At 40.4% G+C, this 26,927-nt stretch overlaps 1 protein-coding gene across 4 annotated transcripts in view; it reads right to left on the bottom strand.

Annotated features, from left to right (window-relative positions):
• ARHGAP6 (Rho GTPase activating protein 6) overlaps positions 1-26,927 on the bottom strand; it is a 309,409-nt gene that overhangs the window by 55,305 nt on the left and 227,177 nt on the right. For 3 of the 4 annotated variants that reach the window (XM_064407713.1, XM_064407714.1, XM_064407715.1), the window contains exon 2: positions 3,943-4,102. In XM_064407713.1, coding sequence (XP_064263783.1) covers positions 3,943-4,102 — 160 coding nt within the window. Of the gene's footprint in view, positions 1-3,942; positions 4,103-14,855; positions 14,976-26,927 lie in introns of those variants that run through there. The other variant, XM_064407716.1, reaches the window with a different exon arrangement.

Raw genomic sequence — 26,927 nt, 5'->3', positions numbered from 1 at the left:
GTGCAATTGTAGCAAATTTTAAATGACATGCTGGATAAAGACATTCCTGTGGGAGGTGATCCCTCCTCTGTGACCACAGGATATTTTACTAGGAGATGTTAGTAATGTTCTTCATTAACAGTAATAGCTACAACACAGTATTGAAGGAGAGGGATTACATATGAGGTCTCTCAGCCTGTGCATTTCTACGCAAGTGTGGGAATAACCAGATGAGCCCTGGAAGAGGCAAATGGCACTAGCTGTGACAAAGGGACCCTCTGGGCATGGGAGGACTGAAGCATTATGAAGAAGCAACCAGTAACAGCACTTCTGTGGTTGTAAAGATAAGGCAGAGGCATCTGTACTCTGGTTTAACCTCCATGTAAGCGCATTTGGCACAAAACATTAACAATGAATTTTTACTTTTCACCATACCTATGCCAGTAAATGTAATTATTCAAATGCCTGCAGGAAGCAAATGCCCAGCAGGCATATGCATGTTCTAATATAATTCCCTAGCAAGTTTTGAAAAAATAGCCAAAGAACGACAAAGAAGTCCAACTCTATACACAGCTTTCTAAATTTTCTAATACATAAATAGTTCCACTTGGCTCTTCTCATGAATATTTTCATATGGCATTCTCTGAAGTAGAAGACAGTTGTGGGGTACATTTTTCATTTTTCTGGATCTCTCCAGACATACAGAGCTCCTCTAGCTCTCTCAGACAGTACTAGTTCTAAATGTCACAGTCTTAACAGTCTGTTTTTAACTTGAGTCTCATTTGGACTTGATGGTTGTGATGGTATTTTATTTTATTTTATTTGCAGTCTTGCATACCCAAAGTGCCCAAGCTAGTTTCACATGGATAAAACTTGAAATTCCCAGTTTACACATGATATTTGACTGAGATGATTAACTGGATGGCTACCTGTAAACTGTTGTCATAAACTTTCATTCCACGCATTTAAAAATGATAGGAACATGAAGTGGACTTCAGAGTGTCTCTGCAAAGGGCCTAAACCAACCTGCAATAATTCAGAATATGGCAGATTCTTACTCTCCTATCAAAGTACCAGCACAGATGTAGCATGATGGATTGACAGAGTGATTATTAGATATATCCACTTCAAAATATTATTTATTTCTGTTGTCAAAACTGGTGCCAAGCTTTGAAATATGACGGACAGTTAAATACTAAATGTACCTTAATTCTAGCTTCATCCTTCAATAGATGGTATTGCAACATTTTAAAATTCATTTGTACTAGCTATTCCTTTGTGATGTATACCTTAAAACACAGAAAATTTCATTATCTGGTCATTCAAAGCAAGAATGTAGATGTGAAATTATTTGCCTCTTATCAATAATCTCACTGGTACATCCAAACTGGAGAACAGAACTGAAGAGCAAATTTATTTCTCAGTCAAACTGAGCCAAGAGATACATGAAATGATGGGGCCAACAGTAGCAATCAAACAGTAGCCTGGAGTTCCTGACTTTTTAAAATGCCTTTTATTTTTAAACGTTTAACAAAAAATTATATTCTTACTCAGTTTCTGTGCTTACAATTACACTTTTCAGACTCAATATATCTAAAAGTAATTTCATTATTTATATTTACCCCTGTAGATACATGCTGTGACAATAAAAATAGTTCTTGTGTGTGATTCAAACATGAAAGACTCCCCAAATATTTGGCCTTTCATGGCGGTCCCAGCAGGAAACAGCAAGCAGAACACAAAAGCAATACTCACTCCTCAAAGCTCAAAGTTTCTGAGCAGGTGACAAGTGTTGTGCCTCAAGAGTCCATGCTGGCACCACCACAGCGTGGCATCTCCATCAGTGACACAGACAGTGACACTGAGTACACCCTCAGAAAATCTAGCAACGACAGCAAACTGAGTGGTGTGGTTGCCACACCTGAGGGATGGGTCACATCCAGAGGGACCTGGACAAGCTTGAGAACTGGGCCCAGGAAAACCTCATGAGGTCCTGCACCTGGACAGCTCCTGGCATCCACACAGGCTGGAGATGAACAGATTCAGAGCAGCCCTGCTGAGAAGGAATTGGAGGTGCTGGTGGATGAGAGGCTGAGCCAGCCATGAGCTCCTGCAGCCAGAAAACCAAACACATTCTACACTACATCCAAAGAGACTGGCCAGCACGGCCCCTCTGCTCCACTCTGGTGACACCCCAGCTGGAGTGCTGCATACAGTGTTGGGGTCCTCAGCACAGGAAGGATATGGACCTGTTAGAGCATGCCTAGAGGAGGAACACAGAAATCAGAGGGCTGGAGCATCTCTCCTACAAAGACAGGGTGACAGACTTGGGGTTGTTCAGATCAGAGAAAGAAGATTGGAGAAATCTTAGCATAGCCTTTTAGTAATGAAAGGGGGATCAAAAGAAAGATGGGGACAGTCTTTTTAGTAGGGTCTGTTGCATCAGGAAAAGGGGTAATGATTTTAGAACAAAAGTAGATTTAGAGTAGGTGTAAAAAAGATATTTTATGGTGAAGGTGATCAGACACTGCAACAGGTTGCCCCGATAGATGGCAGATACCCAGTCTCTGAAAACATTCAAGGCCAGATTGGATGGGACTCTGAGCAACCTCATCCAGTTGAAGATGTCCCTGCTTATTGCAAGGGGGTTGGACTAGATGACCTTTAAAGTCTCTTCCAAACTAAGATATTCTATGAATGTCTGTACTAGATTGTCTTGGATGATATTACCACACATCCATCCACACATGTAGGACCTCCATATGTGTCTTTTCATCTTCCTCAGGAACAGCCATTGGCAGTTCAGACTGCCAGAAATTAATGGAAGCCCCTTAGTGTTCCAGTTCCTCCTAAGAATATCCTATAAAATTCATTTCCTGTTGATCAAACTTTTTTTTGAGGGACCAGGGAAGCTGGTGAGGCTTGAAGTAATTGATTAAATCCATCTCGCTGCAAACTGATGCTTTCCTATACTGTTGGTTTTAGCAGGAGTTTTCTGCAGAACCTAAAAAGCTGATAAATACAAAAGCCTGTCTCTTTCACATTTGTTCTTTTCCATGTCATTAATTTCATGTGCTGGAGAACTTTTTTTCTGCTTAACTTAGATTCATTTAAAAATTGCTCCTGTGGCATCACTGTGCATATGCTACCACACAGCACCTCTGGTCAAAGGCAAGAATTCAGTGATCCTTTGTTATTCCTTATGTAAGTATACAACTGCAAAGAAACAACAGGAAAGCCAGATTTGCAGATGATTGCACAACAGCTATCTCTGCTATGCTTGATCTGCAGCCTACAGGAAACAACAGAAACTTTCTCATTGATGAGGTTTAGATCTCTTCCATGGCAACCTAAGTACAGGTCTACCACATGCACATATCCTGCATCAGGATTCCAATAGCTGAGCTTCTCCTTTACATTTCAATCTCCTGTTTCCTAGGAGTTTGATGTTTTATGCTGAAAATTAACTCGTTTTCTAGAATATAAGCAGCTCTGTCTTAGGAAAACTTGGGTAGGAGTCATATTATTTGACATAAATGCCTTCACTGCCTACCTGACCTAGTGGCAGCTGGCTTCCTTCACAATGTTATACAGAGTGAAAAAACCCACTTCTATGGTATGATCTACCTGACCTACACAGACATTTAATTCTGGATATAAGGAACTGTAAGTAAGGCATTTTTCTCTCAGCTGAGTATCAAGACATCCTGGCATGAATGGGTCTGATTTAGATTATCTACCCTGTAGACATCTGCCCTTGATCAGATGATCCCACCCCCAGGTGGCCCAAATTGGACACAGCAGACAAACAACTTTACTCATCATTTTTACATAATGACTGTGGTTAAGCAAAACTGAAATGGAAGACAGTATCTGTGGAATTAAAAAAACCCAGTGTTTACTGCTGTGATATGAAATCAGTGGCTTAACAATCTAAACAGAGACAGCTTATCAAGCCCTTACCTTTGGGGATAGTAATCTGACAGCCCAGGTCACAGTCCTGCTGCAACTGATAAAAAGCCACTTCCTGCAGCCGAGCACGCTCCAGCTCCGAGAGGCTTTGAACGGGAACTGACTTCAGCCGAACACTGCGCCCTGACATGCTGTTCCAAGTGAAATCACCCTACAGGAAATCAAATGGAAAAATATGAAGCATCATATGGTATGCAGAGTTTAATAAACAGAGCCATCTCTTTTACTGCTAGAAAAAAACACCACAGGTTCTTCTCACCAAAAGGCCATTTTCTTGGACATCTCTAACCTTTCAAATATCTTTATTTTCCCTAGAGCACAATTCCTTAAAAGGGATACAGACATGCAAAACAAGAAGTCAATTCTGTCTGAAGCCATTTAATCAAGTATTGTCGCAAAAACACTAGGATTCCACTAACAAAAAGCACAAAGCGGGGCAGGGGGGAATGCACCCTTGCCTGCTTTTCCCAGTTTACTTTCTCTGTACAGTACTTGATGTTAATTCTCTTCCCACACCATCGGTCAGAGAGCAGACCTCCATGGACAACATGCATCTTATCTCCCACATCTTGCTACTCCAGCAGACTTGGAGAATGCACTGGCAGAGCCCCTTTTCCAACACATCTCATCTCCTCCTTATGACGAGGCTGTGTTTACAATATGATCGACTAAAGGACAAGACATTCCATGTTTTTGAACAGCTGCAATAACAACCTATTTGGTAACATTTATAGAGGAAAACAGCATGAGATATGCTACATCTCTGTAAGGTACCAGTTATGCTTGGGGAGCAAACCAAAAGCTTCAGCTGTTGTATATCCCACCTGTGAGAACCTGCACAAAAAACTATTCTCCCAGTATTCAGCTTGGGCCAGAGAAGTAATCATCACTCAAAGAGAAGAGCAAGCACGAAGACAAGGTTAAAGTAAGACTTCCAGAACTCATCTCAAAGAGCACAGATTAGTACAGGGAGAGAAAGAATTTGTTTTTCATTCTAACCATGTTAAAAAACAAACATCAGTCCTGTCAGTAACTATAATCTGATGCAGCTGCTGATAATGAAAAAACTCTGATGCACATCAGCTGGGCGGTAAGAAACCCACCAACCTGCCTTTTATCACAGCATGGCAGACTTACAATTAATAAACTTCACTCTTGTTTTAGTTTAAATTTCAACATCTGTACTGTCATTGCATACTAATTTTTTTTTCACTGTAAACTTATGATTCATCTGTTCTGCACATCCATCTGCAGTCAAAGGATGTCCACTGACATTAAAAATTATTAGCAGAAGCACCTTAATATAAAAACCAGTTAAATTAGACTACTTAGCAGTTATGCATCCTGCTGTATGCAAACATCTTTGTGCACACTGCCATATATTTTGCCCATATATGTGCATGTCTATTTATATACACACATACAACCTGTACATACATTTGTATTTAAACACATATGCACACCCATGACTGCGTGAGTGTATTCACATAGAAGCATGAGACAAAAACCATTAACAAATGTGCAGCACATTTAGCAATACAGATTAAAGGAATTACACAGTTAACACCCTTTCTTGTGATTCATGAAGTATGTTTGAATTCAGCAAGGATTTTTTTTTTGCCAGAGTAGTTTTTGTAAGTCATTAAGCAATCATAATAGATAAAGGCATTACCTCAATGTCAACAACTGGACCTCAATATCTTAAAGCATGTACTATGATCAATGTTTTTATAGCATTTATATGCACATGGGCTACATATGCAAAACTTCTGTGTTACCCCAGTATTTAACTACTGGAATTTACTTCATTTTTTTTTCTCTTTCACCTGTTCTGGCTCTTCTGATGCCTTGCTCTTGACTAACCACATTTAGTAACCTCAGACTAAAGGTTTGCACAGTATTACAAGTCAAACTGTGTAGCTTAACTCAAACAAAACCAAACCAGCAAGAGTCACACAAATGTTATTTGAAAAACTGCAAGTAAACATTTGCATTTTTTAAAAAGCTGTTGTCATTTATAGATAAAAGTGATCAAGAACAGCATTCAAAACCAGACAATGTATACAACAAAACTAATTCCTTTCCAACCCTGATAATGCAAAAGAAACTTTACAAGCACAGAAGTATGCCATTCAATTCTCACGAACATATAATATATAAAATATTCTACAGGCAAAATAGTACAGACAGAGAAATATAGGTTTTTATGGTGGAGTTTAGGGGTATTTTATCTTAAGTCATTTCTCAATCATGAGCATTTTCATAAACAAAAATATCACTAGTATGTCTACCATAAAAAATTTGAAATCCTAACTCTTAATATTAAAACAGGAATGGGAAGCAAAAATTATATCACTAAGAAAATGTTAAGGTAACAGAATACATGTCCTGTTTCCTGCAGACCACAAAAACCAAGTGCAGCATGGGACTTTTAAGAATGACCACAAATTAGGCAAAAGTTTCTTAACTGAATTCTGCATGAACACATGAATTATTCCCCTTTTTCAGGAACGAAAACAGAGTTATGAAAAATAATTTATAAATTATAATTAAATGAAAAAACAATTACAATACAATTACAATAAATGAAAAAAAACCCAGGTTTTTATTCTGACAGTCTTCAAGGCCCCCATATGTTCTTGGTGCTCACTGTCTAGCTAAAAACAGTCATTTGCAACATCTGCACCTTGCAATGCCACAACAGGTTGCTGAGATGAAAGAGTGCAATCACTCTGCCCAATTGCTGTGCACTAAAGAAGACATTCCTTTTCAACACTTGATGGGTTTGATAAAATCTCTGCTAGGTCACATTAACATAGGTTTTTATTATGCTAATGGAACACATGACTAATAAACTAAAATATTTTTGGAAAATCATGTGGTAGGTAGGGCCAATGAAATCTCCTAATCTTTAAAGGCTCAAGAAACGTTTCTTTAAAAAATTCTGTTTCATTTTGCAAATATATATCACTTATAATCACTGTCTTCTATGAGTCAAAACACAGTGTTTGAGAATTTAATTTATTCAAATACTCCTATGCTTTACAAAACACAAGGTAAATTAAATGCCTCATCTTCCTCCCAAAGCACTGCACAGTTATACAAACAGCCTGTAAATTATTGCAAAACCATCCAGGCTTGGGAGAAGTCCAGAAAAGTCAAGCTCCCTTGAAGAATGGGCACTGGTAATTACATCTGCCTAAAGCTATTCAGCACTCTGTGGGGCAACCGAAGGAGGACAAGGGCAGCACAGACACGAAGAATATCTTCTGTTTCTCTCTCCATATGAGAGGCAACACTTCACCAGCCTAATTCAACATCAGCCAGCCCTAGCTGGAAGCTTAAAAGGAGCAGAGAATCTTTAAGCAACAAGTCAGAATGACATGTTTGTTTTTGAAGTTCATGCCCGTATGTGTTCAGACATAGTACACAGGTTGCTCTCTATTATTTAGATTATAGGACTGTAGGTCTGAATATGCTCTGCAAATGACTCCATCACCAAAAAAAAAAAAAAAAAAAAAAAAAAAAAAAAAAAAAAAAAAAAAAAAAAAAAAGCCAACACACAAAGAGAAGAGTGTAAACAGAAATACAGTTCTGGGATAAAGTGATCAGCCTGACAGGACATAACTTCGAACTGCACAGCTGCCTTCATCAAAGAATTTTATGAAACCATAATCTAGACTAAAAGCCTTCTCTGTTTTTTTCCACCAACCAGTCACGTATTTTTCCTCTCAAGTCTGCAACTTCAGCTGCATTTTCTCTCTGACATGCCCATTAACATCTAACATCTTTCCTCCACTCAACCGAGCAGTTCACTCACCAGGTAACTGCCTAAAATATCAGAGCAGATGACTCAGCAAAGAAGATTGCTGGAAAACTGCACCTTTTGCCTCTGAAGAACCTGAATCTGTCCATTTTCCCTGTACTTCTTCTCCACAGTCATAAGCACAATCATAAGCACATTTTTAATAAGACACAGACTGCAGCTTTTCTGATATGCTTTCAAGCATTTTTCTAATAGAAATGTTTGGTAACTCCAAAATAAACATGAAGTGGTACATCCTGACTTAAGTAACACCGTGCACTTAAGCATGTCTAAGCTATTCTTGTGTGCCTGACCTCTTTCTCCCAAGCCTCCGAGAGAAAATCTTGCAGATGTCTTTTAGAAAAGCCTTGTTCTTCCGTCTTTGGTACAATACAGAAACTGGTTGACAGCTGCATAGAATGCTGAATGTAGATGCAAATCTATACGCAGGGATCAATCTTGACTTCTGTGGAGTTTCAAGCCTTAATGAGTTATGTGGATGGGAAATAAGAACCTTCACACGTCACATTTTATAAAAAATAGAATTTAATGCAAGATGGAGAGTGCAATTTTTGTCTTATGCCTTATTGCTATTGCTAATGACTGTCTGTATTCATTTAGGTGAACACATTATCAGATTAGCTGTCTATTTTTCATTAGTCTTTTGCTCAAACCCATTTGAAACCACTAAGATCAAAACCAATTATGTCTACTTTTTTCTATCCTAGCAACTTTTAGCTATGTGCTTGTATTTAAATGGGTGTCCACTATAAAAGAACTCAGTGCTTTTGCACGAAAATATTATATTGCAAATAATTTGGCAAATAGAGTATTAGTGTCTTAATTGTTTGTTTAATTACTTCTTTAAGCTTCATGAAACCACGTATCACTGCCACTTTACAACCTTTTGTTTCCCCTGGTCATTTACTTCAAATCTGTCTACAATTATTTCCAGACTTCTCAGGCATAAACTCTCACAATTTGGCTATTGGTACAGGTAATCCCTCTTCATTTCCCTGGTGTTGCTGTTAGTAAGAACAAAAACCAGCTCTAAAGTAAAAGTCAGTTTTTTCAGCACAGCTACATACTCTGTGCTATTGAATCAACATACAGAATACTGTTCCTGGACAGGATGAGAATGAAGGAGAAAGAGAAAAACTAATTTAAGTAGCCTTTTAAGCATTACATGCAGTTAAGAACTGCATGGAAACTCCTTTACTAGTGTCATCCTAGATAACCACCTGCAAATTAGTGAAGAGTTAAAAAGCAGGAGATGGTACAAGTGTGCTACAACCTGACTCTCTCTGCCACCCCCATTCCAGATGCTCTTCCATAGCCAGCTCAGTGCATCACAGGCAGCACCCTGGTTTCCAGCAGGCATTGCAAACTACTGGAACCTAGGATGCTCTTGGATCACACAGATGCTCTCAAGTGTCTGCTACTACTGCAACAGAATTCCTTCAGATGAATGAAATGCCACCTCAACACTATACTCTATAAAGAAGCACAAGACTTGCTCTGTGACAACAAAGCATTCAGAGGAAGATATCTAAACGTGAATGTACAAAGTATGGGGCCCCAACAATTAATCTTCATTAAGAAAGACTGACTTCATTAAGGTTGTTATCTAGGGTGACATCCTGTTCCCCTTGACGTCAGTGGCAAAATTATTAATATAATGTCTCCACTAGGAAGAGAGTAAGTACAGTACAGATGATTCTGTGTTAGTTTGAAACCTCGCACTAAAGCAACCTTATCTCGTATTATATTGTATTTAAGTGTAGTTTTGTCAGAAAGATCACATTTTACAAAACACTGGTTGAGATATGACAACTACTTAATGGCAATCAATATAACTACTGCACTGACAAAGAAGACACTTCCTCAAATCCTGTCTCATTCCCAAGGCTGGAAATCCATGTATTCAGGATCAGTACTGCAAGGCAACCCCTGTGGGAACACTGGAAAGCTGGTATTGCACTCAGGGGAGACAGAATTCACAGCCACAACAGAAATACTTCACCTAGCAAGAAGGTATGAACCTGTGTCCAGGTAAAGATACCCATTTCAGACTATTAATTACAGTGGTAATTTCCATTTATCAGAAAACTAACTTTAGTCTAAGGATAAACAAAGAGCAGAACAATGAGCATGCTTTCACAGCAGTATTAAAATTGTTTAAATAAAGGGGAAAATATTTCCGGATCAACCCTTCCAAGTTTTCTAAATGCCTCAGGATACTATTTCATGTTTAGAGTACTTAAAAAGCATTCTCTTAAAAAACCTGATGTGTAATGGAGATGTATTTAATTCCTTTTCTGACATTAATAAATCTGAATGATGTACAAAGGTATTGCCTAGCAAAATATTCATCTCTAACATACGGACTCTGTACTGAACTTTTTCAACATATCTGGAAAACCAACCTCCAGAAGTCAGAAAGCTCCCCTAAAATGCATCAAAATATATGGTCAGACTTTTTGCATTTCTTACTTCATCAGATATCAATATTTCTTAAGAGATTTATCAGGGAGAACCACAAACTAGAAGCGGACAAATATCTTTTTGGAGGTTTTAAAACAGAAATAGAACACCTTTAAAAGCCCAAATCCAACTTCAGAATTACAGTTGAAATTTTGTTGGTCTTCACATAAACAGATTTTTGAGTGTTTCCATGTGTAAGAGAGAATTAAGCCACATTGCAATACTCTGAATTTTGCTGCAGGTTAAGGGTACAAGCAGTGCTGCCACAACTATGACTGCATGAAGTAACAAGCTGAAAAACTGCAGTAATTAAACCATCTGAGAGCACAGTAGTAAGCTACAAAAGATTCATCAATCTTAACACAAAAGATTTGGGATAGCCTAGCCTCATTAAGAGAAGAATTATTTTCCCTTCTCTTGGTTCATTTACTGAGCATTTCGAGAGGCTTTTGGTTTTCCCAAGTATTAAAACTTGCTCCTGCTTCATTTGGAATAACAAGAATTCTGCAAGCTAATGTCAGCTGGACCAAAATCCAATACAATAGCTGCACAAGTATTATTTTTAGTGGCAAAGCTGCCTTAAACCAGTTCCTATGACCAACACAAAGGTCATCCTAACAGCCCTTGGTGTTCAGTGCCTGTGAAGGTGAATGAAGAACCACAGCCATGATACACTGAAGACTGGCATCTACTCTTTGAGTTTTCCTGTGCCACAGATTATAGAAAAGAGGGACTCTGTCCTGAGGACAACTCTTGCTCAATATTGCCAGTTACAATCCACTCGTTCCCTGAGTGCCATCTATTCAAGCTATGTCTTTACTAAATGCAAACCTTCCAGTGAGATTCTGATTATTGAAATAGTGCTCTTTCTCCTAAGCCAAATGAGATTAATGTTAAGCAAACAAAATAGTAAGGCTGAAACTATATGTGAACTGTATTCAAACAATCTGAATGAAAAAAAATATAATTACATGTCCTATCTGGATTTATGATCCTGAAGTAGTACAAAATATCCTGGTGAAACAAGGAGGATCTCTGCTTGCTCAGCACCAAAGTTAACCATTTCTGCATCCAGTTAGAGGTGACCACAGCCAATGCTTTGTACAGTTAGGAGTGGCATCTATTTGTATTATGGTCTATATAAAACAAAAAAAATGCAACATTTTAGAAGAAAGGAAATTACCTACTATTTAAAAGAGAGAATGCATGTGAAAAAGTACACATTGTAATTTCCAAGCCTGCAAAAATTGTATCTGCCAAAGTACTGTACACAAAGCTAAAAATACATATTTGAGTGCTTTAGTTTACTTTCTGGGTTTTGAACTTTTCAGACTCACGCAGATTACATAATCTGACAAGGATACTGTCAGAATCTCATAACAAAATTAAAATCAAATAATTCGATAGCTCCAAGAACTAAGATCTGACTAACAGTATACTCTTTAATTCAATACAAAACTCTATTCTTACTATTTCAAGTGGTTCATACCAGTTTTTTCTATAAACTTGCACAACCGACAGAAAGAAAAATGAGGTCTGTTGCACACAGGAAAACAGTCATCCGACTACCTAAATACCAGATCTGGCTGGAAAACAATTCTAGGGCATTATTTTCTTCTTTTGTGGGGAGAGTGAAGCTGGGTGTTATTTACTTGATAGGTACAAAATTCAAGACTTCTCTAAATATTTACATTTGGAGAGTAAAGTGACAGCTCCCAGCTACACAGCTAAAACACAAAGGACTTGGGAAGAATCCCAAGCAAGATTGGGAGTAAGAGTTTGAACCAGGCTTGCACACAATCACAGAATCATTTAGGTTGGAAAATACCTCTGAGATCATCATGTCCAACCTCTGACTGGACAACACCATGCAAACTAAACCACAAACACTGTGTGCCATGTCATCATTTCTTGTATAACTCCAGGGACAGTGACTCCATCACCTTCCTGGGCAGCACATTTCAATGCTCAACAGTGCAGTGTTAAGTGAAGAAATTACTCAGAATGTCCAACCTGAACCTGCCAAGGTGCAACTTGAAGGTATATCCTCTCCTATTGCTGGTTGCAGAGAGCACTAAGATCCTCCTTGGCCTTCCTCCTTCTCCAGGCTAAACAATCCCACCTCCCTCAACCACCCCTGTGAAAGGACCTGTGCTCCAGGCCCTTCCTCAGCTCCACGGCTCTCCTCTGGACATACTCCAGCACCTCAGTGTCCTTCTCATGGTGAGGGACACAGGATGTGGGGTGTGACCTCACTGGTGCCCAGGACAAGAGGAGGTCACTTCCCTTGACCTGCTGGCCACACTATTTCTGGCCAGGATGCCATTGGTCTTCTTGGCCCCCTGGGCACTGCTGGCTCATGTTCAGCCACTGTCAACCAGCACCCTCAGGTCCTTTTCCACTGAGCCACTTTCCAGCCACTCTTCCCCCAGACTGGAGAGATGTCTGGGATTGTTATGGCCAAAGTGCAGGACCTAGCACTTGGTCTTACTGAACCTCATGGTGCTGGGCTTGGCCCATGGATCCAGGTTTACCCCATCCCAGACATTTGCCCTGCTCAGGAGGCCATTGTCTACTGCAACATCTCCCCTCCTACTATGCTGAGCCTCAGTAGAGATTGCCAGTGCTCTCCAGAGCCATCTGCAAACTCATTACATGAACAGCTACTCTCAGAGCTGACTTGGACACCTCTAACAGCGACCACCCACCAACTCCGTACTGTGACCATGTGTGCTTCCTCATGCCCCTTCTCTTTTTCACAAACTGGCTGAGATAAAGGCTGAAAAAAGGTTGTAGAAGCCATTTTCTATTTTAAGGAAGTTTTCTTTGAGTCATGAGTTTATATCACCAGGCAGCAGTGCTGCAGTGTAAGCGACACAGGAGTTCTGGAAGGCAGGGACAAGTGCATTTCAAACATGCAACAAGTTAGCTTTTAGAGAATGGGAGTTTTGACTTCTTTTGCTATGTAATCACTCTAGTTTTATCACTCTCCCACTATGTTCACGTGCGCAAACACCATCCTGTGCACCCTGACACCACTGATGTCATGCAGCCCAGGACAAGTCCGTACTAGTGAGTGAGTTACAGTGCTCTGTCAATCTACTCCAGTTTATTGGGACTGTGTTTCTTCCTTTGTTTGTTGGGGTTTCTATAAGATCTGGGATATCAAATTCCACCCACACCAGCAGCTGTTTTGCTGATTCTGTCTCTTTCCTGAAGACCCCGCAAAGATGATTCTCTATGGAAAAGTTCAGAAAATACACAAACTCTAATTACAAGGAAAAATACTGTGAGTACAAAGAGGTGGCTTTGCACTCCTTAGTATTATAAATACTTTTCATCCATGGAATTACTTTTCCTCTTCTTTCTACTCAATGAAGCACAATGTGATCCCTTTTTGCAAAGCACAGCACAGGACATTACTTTAGCTTAATGCAAAGCACTGTTTTGGCATTTCTTACAAAAAATTTACTGTTTGCACACATGACTCTACTGATTTGCCATTAAATTCAATACCAAACAGAGTTTAAATATTTTTCAGCATTTCAACTATACTGGAACTATACAAACAGCTCTGAATGGATATATAGCTATAGGTCAGACTGATGGATCTTTGTATGTACCTGGAAAGATCACTAAAAAGCACCTTGAAGCTCACCATTGTCTATTAACATGGAGGCTTGTTAAAAATGTGACTTCTAAAGTAAGAAATGCAAAATGATCCACACAAATAAAAACACTGTGCTGTAACATCAATTTTCAGGAAAAAGGTGTATTTTCTAAACTGTCCCCCCCCCCAACCTGAAGGACCCCAAATTCAAACTGTGCCCACCAGACATTCCACCACTTCTTTCTTTGTTTTAAAACAGCACATTTACTTTGGATAGAAAAGGGGGAAAATAGCCATAAAGTTTCCCACTGTTATGAAAAACAGAAACAATTGCTAGAGTTACAAGCTCCTCACAGACCGAGCCAGATGATGAACAGCTCTGGGTCTCTACTTTCTTGTATGCAGTTAACTCAAATTTAAAAATGCAACAGTAACGCAGCCGTGGCCATAAAACCTGATGCATACAGAAACTGTTATTTGCCTAAATGAACCAATGCAGCGGCAGCTGTCACGCCATCAGCTTTCAAAACCCCTTTATCTTCAGCATATTTTTCTCACAACTGTCTGGGTTATGTGCCCTTCATGCACACAGCGTACAAAAAAGAATAAACATGTCACCACAGCATCCAAAGCAAACCACCTGATGAAGCCACTAAAATACAAATCAGTCTAACTACACAGTTTGGTTTCCAAATGTTAATGTCACTTCTCATTCCATAGTTTCATTACTCTCAGTCTTTATGAAAACAGGCATGGTCAGGGAACTGGTTTGAAAACAAGCAGTATTTGAAGGCTCTCAGTTTGTTGATGGCTTTCCAGAGCCTGGTAAGTGCTTGGTAGTGCCTGCTTTTCCCCCCACTGAATCAAAGATGTTCACTTCTCTTCAAACCCATCTAAAGCCCCAAAACATTAAACCTGATGTCACCATGAACACCACATTCAGACCATGTTCTCCATCACACTTTCCTCTATCCTATGACATACAAGATTATTTGGTTTCCTTACCCATTAACTGAGCTCTCTTTTGTCCTCAGTGTTCTTCAGTATTTGATCAGATATTCAGGCTTGAATTAAGGACGCAGATCCAGATATGCCGCATCATAAAATAAATTAAGAATAATGTTGTTGACCTGCAGCTGTGCACTAAGCAGCTGAGAGTGAGCCCGGCTGGAGCAGCTGCGACTCCCAGGACACCTTTTGCTGCCAGACGTCATGAATCTTAAAGAGGAAAAATTGTATTTTCCTTTCTGTGCTTTGAAGCAAGCTGAGAGGCTGGCCCAAGGAAAAGCTCAGTCACACAGACAAGTTCTGACTGGGTTCCCTGCTTCTTACTCCAGAGATGTGCTGAGCTAGGGCAAGGAGCTGTGAGGAAGGGGCAGAATTTCTCCCAAAAATCCTTCAACCTGGGGATGTGCAAGCTCAGAACCAATTGCAACTGCTCCAACTCTCCCTCTATCAGGAGTAGTAGCCAAGAGTGCTGGGCACAGCTGCCGTGGCACCTGAGAACACAGCAAGGAGCTCTCAGCAGCTTCTGCCTGACCTTCTCACACAGCCCTTTATAAAAAACCTTTGAAAACTCACTCAGGCAGGCCAGATATAACATAGTTTGACAACAGCAACATAGAGACTGAGAATTTTACACAGTCTGCTAGGGGAAAAAAAAAAAAAACAACATCCTTGATAAAGGCGCCACTTCATAAATAATGTCTGTCATGTTCACAGTCCCCATACAGAGTGCTGTCATCTATAGTGCGTGGGCAGAGAGCGTAGGAATTTGTGAGAAACAAACAGTGAATCACCAATTATTCTGATGGCAGCTCTGCCCTGTGTGGCTTTTCACCAAGTCATTCTTCAGAGTGACAAGTTTGTTTGTCAGCTGGCACAACCTAGCGCTTCATCGGATTGCACACAGAACCACGGGCTAGAGTTCACAGCAGTGGCAGGGGAGATTATGTAGTGTAACTTTCTGCTTTTTTTTTTCCCCTCCAAATATCTACCCAGATGCTATGTCCACCTCTAAATCAGCAGGCTGAAGAGCTGCCCACCAGCCAGGGTATGAGAGCCCCAGCTCAGAAACTCACAGTCCCTCCTGGGTTGACATCTTGGCCATCCATTAGCCTGGCTGCTGGCAGCACCAAACTCGGACATCAGATGTCCCTAATTTTGGAGCCTTATGAAAGCCTATGGAAATCGATGCAGAGGCCTCAGCATTTTCAGTGCCTCAGATCCAACATCAAATCCTCAAATTATGCAGCTCCTCACCTCCATTTCCAGCCTCTTTCCACACTGCTGCCCAGGGCTGAGAGGTGCCAAGACCAGCTGGTGTGCTGCACATTAGTCACCAAACCATACAACATTTCCAAGGCAAAACAACTCTCTTATCTGAAGAGAGAGCTGAATAACCTCAGCAAAGTACTGTCACTGACTGTCGAGATGCTGCAGCCAAAGAGCAGCATCCTGTTAGTCCTCTCGAAAATATTCTGTACATTTGTAGCCCTTACAATCTTTCTTCAATAATAAGTTTCTTTAGCCCACATATCCTTTGCGCCAATATTCTCTGAGTTTCCTTAACGAGCAAAACTCTATTTATATAACTGGAAATGGGTTTGTGCTCCTTCTTGAGCCTGGCTCACTCAGACCATGTGATGAAGGAACTGCCATTTCCAACTCAGCACAGCAGCTGCCCTGCAAACAAAGTATCTAAAAATCACCAGTTCTTCTTGGTGGCCTTCAAAAAGATAAAATTTAATGTCTGTGAAGTACTGAGATAGCCTTTTCCAGTTTTACTTCCGAGCTCGAGAGACGGGTTTTTCCTTTTATCTTAGGTCTAAAAAAGTGAAACAATATTGGAACTACAGGTACAAATTCAAATTTATTGGAAATACAGGTCGACAGTGTTTCCTTCTTAGAAATTGAATTCTGCTTTGAACCTGGATTCTTCAGATTATTCACTATGCACTAAAAGTGTTTCCTGCCAGAAAACCCAGCGTTCTTTGGGGCATGCTGCCTGCACTGTCTAGTTGAACTTATTTATATATAATTTCTATTAGCTACCAGAACATCTAGGGAGTTATCTTTCCCATTTCAAACGACTTTTTTCCAGTAATGGACAGCTTTATATTTAAAAACATGGTATCAGAATTAAATGTTATAACACAAAATATTCATAGTTTATGGAGAGGTTATATAAAATGTATCCTATCAGCAACCAAAAGGAAGAAAATGAATTTTTGTTTTGTTCTTTGAATTGATTTTTTCCCAGAACACTCAAAAATGTTCATCTCAACATTTTGAATTGAGCTTGGCCTAAACTCTTATAGAAAAATAACACACTTCTGAGATTGTAACTTTGTCATTCACAGACAAGGAATATGGGACTTTCAGTTTGTTTCTTAACTGTGCAAAATTCCAAGGACTCACTCACACTCTAGAGAGGTGCAGGATTAAGAGAACCAAATTACCAGGCATTGAGAATACCTCTGGCTGATCTCTTGTTACACCAATGACCAATTCTAGACATAAATGCCCCATGGGACTGCCAAAAAATAGCTTCAGAAACAGAAATTACCTACAATGTCAGGTTTTTTCAGTGAAAAAAAAATAGGATTTTGTCTTAAAAGAACACTCATGAAAAATATGTTTTCTGTGGACAATAATGATGGCTTGGTGAAAATCTAAAACCCATTTGCAGCTAAGAATGAGGGTTTTGGTCCAAAATGTGCTGGTGCGCTTCATGGGGGCTGCCATTCAAGAACTTTGTATGTATAACTATGTATCTTTCCCCTCCTTTGTATGCAAGAGTTCCTAGGACAGATTCCTTCCTCCACCTCCAGGGATGACATGGCACCACCAAAAGGCCTCCAGGGTCATTAGAAGGAACCTGGAGTATAAAACCCCAAATAGAATAACTTCTAAGAGACACAGTGGAGCTACCATGAATAAAAACTTTGCATTTCCATTAAAAGTAATTGAAAAACACTAGTTTAGACTTTCCTGTATTTTTGAATGCTGCCATGGAGCCTAAGAGACAGACTGAGCATCCACAGTCATACAAGGCTAAATGCACTAGGTTCAGCTGAAGCAGCTCATTCCAAAATAGAAATAAATAAGAGAAGTAAAACAACCTCTATTAAATTTACACTTCATATAATCCTAAAACCTGTGAAAATAGAGAAGTGGTTGCAAGTTGCATATGCAAAAAAGGCACTTTAATTGTATCTCCGCTGTCTGGTCCAGTAACCACAAAACACCCATCTGTTCCAGACACTCTCTGCCTGTGCCTCACAATCTCTAAAAAGCAGAAAGCAAATAAAAACCAATTAAATATATTTAACTTGGGGGTTTTTATCTCTTGATTCTAAGTGTTATCCATCACCAGAAACTGATGACTCCAAAAGAGATGACGTAAGTACTCTGACAAGTTATATTAGACTCTAATAAAAGCCCATACATTGAGACAGATGAAGAGACAACATGCAGCATCATTCCTCTTTCCAGAAAAGGAAAACATCACAAGGAGCTGCAGAGACTGAAAGTCTGATGGAGACTAGAAAAACCATCCTGGAGGAACCAAAGCTGGATTTGCTCCAAAATGCTGCTGCTGTAATCTGTAAGAAGAGTATGCTCGGTATTTTCTCAATGACTTTTTAAAAGCAGTCATTGCAATATCCTGAAAACACCACTTTACTTTTGTTTTCGTGAATACTTTTTATTTTCAGTGTAGCTCCAAAATCCAGGTATGACAAGCAGCATTAGGTACAGCCCACACCTCACTGGCCCTTGAGCCACAAGGACAAACTTCCACCTTTGGACGTATTTAGATATCTGACCTACAGAAAGTAGAACACAAAGAGAACTATGGACTTACTGATATTTTGGAAAATGTTGCACTAGATTTTAAAAAAGTGGGTGCAGGAAGAGTCTTGTCCAGGCCTCAGAGGGAGCTGCATGGCCAGGGAGAAGCTCGCAGCAGCTCCCCAAATGTGCAAGCACAGCTCCAAGTTCTGTTTCAGAAACCAAGCTCAAAGAGCACAGACCCTACTCCCAAAGCATTTGAAAAGACACGTCTCCATCCACAGTCTCCAAAGGAAAGACAAACATAAACAAACTCAAAGGCAGACTGAAAACCTATTTTTAGATAAATGAAGAGCACAAAAGCTTTCCAATGTCCCCTCCTTACCCCCTCTTCTATTTCTTGTCTTCCCCTCCCCTTATTCTCTGTATGCCTTGGTTGTTGACTGTCAACACCCTCTGCTCCTATTTAAAAAATTTTATGGCAATCTAGCAAGCATCCCCAACCCAATTATTTTAATATGTCTGTGTTAAGTAGTCACAACAGCTCCTCTTGCCAATGTTATTACTACTGCAATTAAAATACATATTAGCCAGCTCAAAGAGCCATGAAAGCCTCTTCGAATTTTACCTTTTGTTACTGATTGAGCAAAGTGTTTAGTGAAAAGAAGAGGAACTAAAAGTGTGGACTTTAAGAGCCAGTATGAAGCTTGCAGAAAAAAGGCACCAGACACAGGAAGTCAAAGAGCTTTCACTGCAGTATCCTTGTAAAACCAACAACTGCCTCCCAGGTTGAGCTTCCTGCTGGATCTCGCGCTGCTGCTGTACAAAGACCTCCCCAGGCATGTAACAGCACTGCATACTGCTTTTTGAACTTTTATCAAACTCTACTAGCATCAAAATATCACAGCACTTCAGCTTACTATCAAAGATTTCCAGCAACATATGGGTCTAGAGATTAATTTTGAGGTTTACGAGGGCTAAAAAGCTCTTATCTGCATTATGCCCTTTAATGAGCTAAATAAGATTATTTGATACAGCTCATTAATAATCACAAAGTATACTCAAGGGAAACTCAATCTAAAAGCCTGCATTTTGAAATGAGAGGGATTATACACTTAAGTATCATTGCAATATGCTTCTAGCAGGCTGTGGATGAGTTTTAGCTGATCGCCTTAGTCACATTCTTTGTTCTCCAGATCCCCAGGGAGCTCCTACAGGAACTTCTGCACTACGGAGGAGAATCTACCTCATGCCAACCTCCTTCAGAATTTACATACACTTTAATACAATTACACACATGTACTCACGTGTCGAGCTCTTCAGAGAAGTCCCCTGCCTCAGCAGTATGACAATTTTCAGTAAATGAAGTTGTTGCTATTTGTTCAGAAACAGAGGACGACAGAAAAAAACGGATATAAATAAAACTCTTTAAGAGCCTTTACTCAGGTCTGAAGAATTCAACAGCTGCATCCCATTCAAAAAACGGAACAGAATAAATAACCTCAGCTACAAGAATGGCTTTCCAGGGGCCAAGCTGAAAATTGGGTACATTTCTAAAAGAAGACATTGATTTTAAAGGCATTTGCAACACTTGCACATTTTGTGGCATTTTTACAAGGTAAAATCTTTGTGGTATCTGGTATTTGCTTTAAATCTTTATCTCCAGGAGGTATGTGAAAGTCTAGGCACATCTCATTGTATGTATTTACGTAAGGAATACAATAAAACTCCAGTTGTTGCAGAGAGAAGCCTGCAGGTGTGCTCTCTGTGCTTTTGGAAAGTGACAGCCTGAGAGCACTGTATGCAAGAGAAGTTTTGGTAGAGATGGATACAGATAGTCAATAATGCTTCCAGCTGGAAACTGAGGGAATAATAAAAATGAAGCATTTTTTCAATGTATAACTTGGTGTTTATTATTCCACAGAAGGCTACTTCCCTTACACTTCTCCATTCAAATCCTCCACTGAACATTAAACATGCCTTTTCTCTCTGACTTTTCACACAGCATGGAATTAATGAAAGTGTATGTTACTGCTGTTATTATTCTTATCATTATCATCCAAAAATAATTAATTACAGACTGGATTATCCTTCAGGAATCCCTTAGACTTCGTGAAATTTCACCTTTTCCATTTGACAGAGAAATGAAAGCCAACAACAACAAAAGTGCAGGCTAATTATGGATGATTCAAATGCTGACACATCAGCTGTGGAGCAGACCAGACCTGCAGTGGAATTGTGTTCAAAATACCACCATCTCTAACTAGACATTCTCAGTACCACTTCCAACCAGCAATGAGAAACAGGAACTTTTGGGGAAGCAATTAATTTCGCTTGGCTCACAGAGATAAGGGCAAACCTCCAGAAATGCCTTTTTCCCCATTTCCTCCCATGCAGGGACAGAGTGCAAGGTGGCCAGCACAGGGGTGTATTTCTGCACTGTGGCTAAATAGCAAACATGTAGTGAATGAACTGAATCCCTCCATTAAATACCATTTTCCCTGGCTGTGAGCACCACTAAGTCTCCTCCGAGCTCTGACCTGTGCTAGTAAGGCTGCAGATACATGAAGTTGCTTCTCAGTGGCCATCTCCACAGCTGCCTGATAAAACGTGGGGGTTTGTGGCAAACTTGTCAACAAGTTTCCCAGGGCTGAGCTTTGGTTCAGCCCCAGCCTCTCCCACAGTCCCCTGAGAGAAGTGGCTCGGGCAGAGACTGCCACCACCTTCAGTGCACTGAGCCATCCCACTGGAGCCCAAACCATGCCTCAGACAAAGCTGCAGACCTTGCACTGCTCACTGAACTTGTCAAGGCCACAGTTCATGAATTTCATGCCCAACAGTGAAAATGTCAGCTGCAGATGAACCTGCCATTGCTTAGCTTGTTGTCTGCTGAAATTCCCTGAAGTCCAATTGCCATTTATAGCTATGGGGCTGGGTGGAGCATCCCTGGGAAGAAGGAGATCACAGGCTGCATTCTTCAGCTGCTGCTAGAGCCTTTTCCCCTAGGAGCTGGGCATATGCTGTGCTATTAGGAAACAAACAGTCGGTCGCAGTTTTCAACTATAACTATTACTGGCTTTCAACTAATTTGGTGCCAACCTCTACAAGAATGGTTTTCAGCAGCACAAAATTTCACCCTGAAAATTATCCCAGTGAGTTCCGTTACTAAGGATGTGAACTCCCACAAAAATGAACAGCAATACCGAGAATAAAATACCAGATGAAACAATAATATACTCATCATGAGTTCTGATGCATTGTAGCTACGTAACAAACAGCAAGTAATAAAAACCAATATAAATCAATGATGCTTTAAGCTCCTTGCCTTTTGCTGTCTTCACTCAAAAAAACACCCATAGCCTTCAACAGGAAAAGAGTCAAAGCTCTGTCAAGTCCATCAGGGACCTGGCTATTGCTAGTCTGTCCTATACAGGAGGCATTCGGTTTCAATGGACTGCAGAGAGTTGCAGAGAGAAGTGCAAAGAGCAGAGAATCCACACACTGCAATGACACAGTTAATACTGTCCTCCTCCCTCATCTCTTCCAAAGGGCTAAAACTGCCCTCTATCTGAAAGCAAATCAGAAAACAATAGTACAAATACCATCCATAGTTCACACTTCCAAGAAGACTGTTTAAAAGCAAATAATCTCCTAAATTGCTTTCCTAAAAAAGCTCCATTTTTCTGCTAGTTAATAATTACAAAAGAATTTTCTCAAATTTACTGATGATGGGAAAGAGCACTGCAGTTAGAACATTGTTTTCTTGTAGAGAACTGAAATAACATTTTTTTCCAGATTTCCACAGAGATGTTCAGTGGAAAAATGCCCAGTATCCTAAAACATTTCTCTCTGGAAATTAATTTCACTCTTTCCTTCCCATACAGTCTTTTATGAATGTGCAGAAAAGCACACAATAAAACACTATACAGTCTCTGAACGCACATTGAAATATTATTTTCTGATATCTGAAATGTCTGGCTGTGAGTTTATTATACAGTATTCCAAATCAATAAAGATTTTCTGCCAGCCTAAAGAGTCTCAGGTTGTTTTTTTTAAATAATTTCCTACAACTGCACCTGAACAGAATCAACAAGTTCTATTTGGTTAGGTTTTTTTATACAAATAGGTGCATAAAAAAGAGCAGTGAACTCCTTCATCTAAACCTTCAGCTCTAAGGTAACAGACTAAGATGCCAACTATTAAAGCATGATTGCACATATCAGGTTCTCATTTATTTTCAGTTCTTCTGGTAATTACAGAAGTAATTCTAAGAATCATCCATCATCCTGATGAAGATGCCTTTACAAAATGTGCCTACTTGTTTTTTCACTGTACCATGGGTGAGGGGGCAAGAATCATTTCAGACGTGCAAGATGAACAGTTTTTATAAACCTCAGATTACCCAAACAAAAACTCACAGAAAATTATGAGAGAAAGAGGGCAGGAGAGGGTAAGAGAGAGAGGCACTGACCCAGCTCATTTATCTCACTGAAGAGAGCAGGGTACATTCCAGAAGAGGTAATCATTTCCATCATAGCACCTCACACAACCGATTTGAGTTTCCCTCGCCTTTTGCAACTGGTATGTGACAAGTGTTACTGAGCTCAGCCATGAGCCAGGCAGCCATCCCACCACCTTGTCACTGTCCCTGCAGGAGACAAGAGGCTCCTGTCCAGGGGGAGAGCTGACAGAGGTGCCCCCCCCAAAATCTCAGTGTCAGTGTCCTATCCCCTAAAAGCACTCACCTCCACCACTGGGACTCAGCCATGAGCCGAGGGGGAAGTCCTGAAGGCACACAGGCAACCTCAGCTGGCATCACTTTAGGTTTCTGACCATGTTAGCCCATTTTTCTTCCATGTTTTTCTCTAGTCCTACTGCTCTGTGGTAACTACTCCCCCTCCTGCCCTTCAGCCCTGCAGGACTACCACAAAAGGAAAACAACTGCTGTACAATACAAAGGCAAATGACAAACCAAGCAGCTCCTAACATCACAAAAGAATACAGCAATAAATCAGAGGGATGAGGAGGGAAAAGGACTGTCATTTATCTTCTGCCTAATACCCCTCCTGTAGTACAGCACATGCAGTATTTCAGAAGCAGAATGACTTTAAGGATAATTATCCCTTGTAAACTGTATTCCCTTTTTACATACCTGAGATGAATTATCTGAGGCAACTCTAGACAATGGCAGTCCAAGTTGCATCCCACTGGCCAGGCTGAGCCCCAAGGGATGACTCTGTCCTGCTCCCTAACACTTCTGTCATCAAACAGCACAGCCTCTCAGCAGACAACTGTTTGCTGTATAATGTAGCCCTGGGCTGGCCATACAGACTCGTTCTAGACAAGACCAGGGACTGCCTTTGCAACACCTAAAATTAAAATAAAATGTATTTGTCCTTATTAAAACATGATGCACAAAAAGCACTTGATAGTCTACTGATCTGTGTACCTACAGCTGCATAGATTTATATTATGCTGGCATAAAATCAGCAAATGCTTGAAATAAATACAGGACTTTTTTTTCCTTAACAAAATGCTTGAAAGGTCACTTTGTAGTACACTGCTGTTGAAGAAAACATTTTTAATCAGAATGTTACCTCATGTTTTTATTTGAGTGTCTTGTTTCATAATTAAGGATCCACATTTTGAATGTAAAAAATTATACTGAGTGTTTGTTCCCCACTGACCTTACCACCAGATTTGCTCATTGCAGTTTGAATAAGGCTACTAAATCACTTCACATTTGTCCTCATGTAAACACAGTCACAATCTGCTGTTCCACTCTTGGTCACATTACACACTTCCTCACAGACTTTTCTTTATATAATAGGCATCTTCTGTATAAAGACATACCTTCTGGACAGATGATAAACTCCAAACTGCAGACATTTACCTTGCCAACAGAACTCTGTTGTTGTCTAACACCAAGGATGGAGAATTTATTGGTTCTGCTGACAGCCACCATGTATTTTAAAACTCCACAAGCCAAGAAACATTCATCTAAGCCATCATGTGGGTTTTGTGCTGTGCTGGACCTAGACCTGTTTTCTACATCTTGGACTCTGCCTCACCAGTAAAACAGCCCCAGGGAAACCAGTGCAAAATACAGATACAGCTGGAGCCCTGCAGAAGCTGTGAGAATTCAACATCAAATATGGAAGCAGATATGTGTGTGTAGGCATTATAGATATGGGTATGCATGCATCGCCAACTGAAGAGAAAAATACCTTACATTTAGAACAATTAATAGACAAAAATAGTAAAAACAGAACAAGAACGCTCAGTTGTACCAGGTTAAGAAGCAGAGGGGAAAAGGCTATTCCAAGGAGGAAGACCTTATACCTTTCTCCTATGTCCCCTATTTCCCACCCAGGCTGAGTTACTGTATGCCTCTAGGTGTGCTAGGGCAGCCTATGAAATTCTCACTGTGCCTTGCTAATGCACTAGCAAGCACATCTGAAACAACAACAAAAACCCCACCTACTGAAACTTGTAACATGCTGTAACGAGTTATTACCTGCTTTAATTTGCTGTATATTTAACAAGTTTCCATACAAAGGTATCAACAGGGCCTGAGCATAAAGAAAGCCACGCAAGATACAGGTTACATGGTCCTTTATAAGGTGGAATGGTTTCCAGAGGGTAAAGAGCTAACCTCACCTTGTTTATTCTACTGTGATAGTAAATATTCCTGCCTATTTTGTTTGTATGGCGTCATGCTCTGAAGATTTTGAAGGTTCCTAAGTGCAGACAGACCCCACTGTTCCCAAAGAGGTTTGCAGAGGCCCAGAGAAGTTGGCTTTAGTCACAGGGTTGCCACTGCCATGCCAACCCTGACTAGAGAACAAGCAAGCTTCATGTACATCAATGACAGAAGCTTTTATTTTATAAATATAAATATTCAGAAAGTGTGCAACCCCCAGGGTTGCCCCTAGATTTAGGGGAACACAGCATAGTGCAATTATTCCTGTGTTAGCACTGTTAACTTGCAGCTATGGAAAGACACTCTCTGCTAGCTCCTGAACAGGATCAAAATGAATGTATTTGCAAAGTGTTTTGCCAGTCAAAGAGCACACATGTGGTTAGCTGCCTTAGGTCTAACATCTGCTAAGCTTCAGCAGCCCTGTGATGCTCCCACCACCACGGCTTATCAGTGCTGATGTGGACAGCTGACCAGAAGGTTCTCTCACTCAGGGCTGAAGTGCTGTGTTGTCGTGCTGGAGAAAACCACAAACCTGTAACTGAAGATTGAAACGTATATCCACAAACCACACACATCTGGGCTCGTGCAGGGACCCAGCTGGCAGGGAACAGCCTTAATCCACACTGCAAAACTGCCTCCCCCTGCAGAGTGACCATGTGCAAATGGTGTGTCAGAAATAACTCCTGGCCCGTGCTCGCTCTATACATCGATGGTGCAGATGATTGAGCACCAGAGGAAGCTCTCTGACATGGTTCAATCTCTGTGTAGCATGGCCCAAGAGAGCAGAGCAGGAGGCAGAAAGGCAGGCATGGCACTGAGGTGTTTCTAAGAAAGTTACTCATGCTCTGCAATCAAGGGGAAAGACGTGATGCACTACTGTCAACAGTAAAGCAAGGTGGCATAGAGAGAAGCATCTTCTTGGCTTAATTAAGTCTTCATGATTGTATTATAGCTGTGCTGCCTATTGCCTCACCTTCAGCATGCATATGAAAAAAGAAAGAGGTTCTGGCCTGTGACTGAGCAGGTCAATTCTTCAAACCTGCACAAAAAAAGGTAATACTAGATTTTATGGCTTATTTTTGCTGCCCAAGCTTTGTGAAATACTCATGTAAGAGTGAACTTCTGTGTATACTCTACAGTTTTAATTCACAACCAAAAACAACCTACATTTCTCATTAATATCAGTGCTATACAACAATTAATGTTTTACCCACATTAAGACAGTCTTCCCAAGGTACTCTCAGTCCTACTGATACAGTCACACTAAAACCGGTTTAAAACTTATGAAACTGGCTCCAAACTTCACCCAACCTTCAGCTAGATTAAGGTCAAATGCCAGAAGACTCAAGGTATCCCAAGTCAGAGTTAATTATACAACTGTTACCATTCAATGTTGTTTTCTTACAAAGCAGACACTGGGATTGCTTCTCCAAAATGACATAGGAAGTTGTAGACTGCAGCTAACACAGCAGAAGCTACCAGTGCTATTTACAGACAGCAGCAAGCACTTCTTTCACCTGCTGGCCAGCACACACCAGTCAGTGGAATCACAGGGCCAAGCACTTACGCACAAGATGACT

The sequence above is a fragment of the Passer domesticus genome, chromosome 2 (genome assembly GCF_036417665.1).
Source record: "Passer domesticus isolate bPasDom1 chromosome 2, bPasDom1.hap1, whole genome shotgun sequence".
NCBI classification, from domain to species: domain Eukaryota; kingdom Metazoa; phylum Chordata; class Aves; order Passeriformes; family Passeridae; genus Passer; species Passer domesticus.
This window is presented reverse-complemented; position numbering and strand designations above follow the sequence as displayed.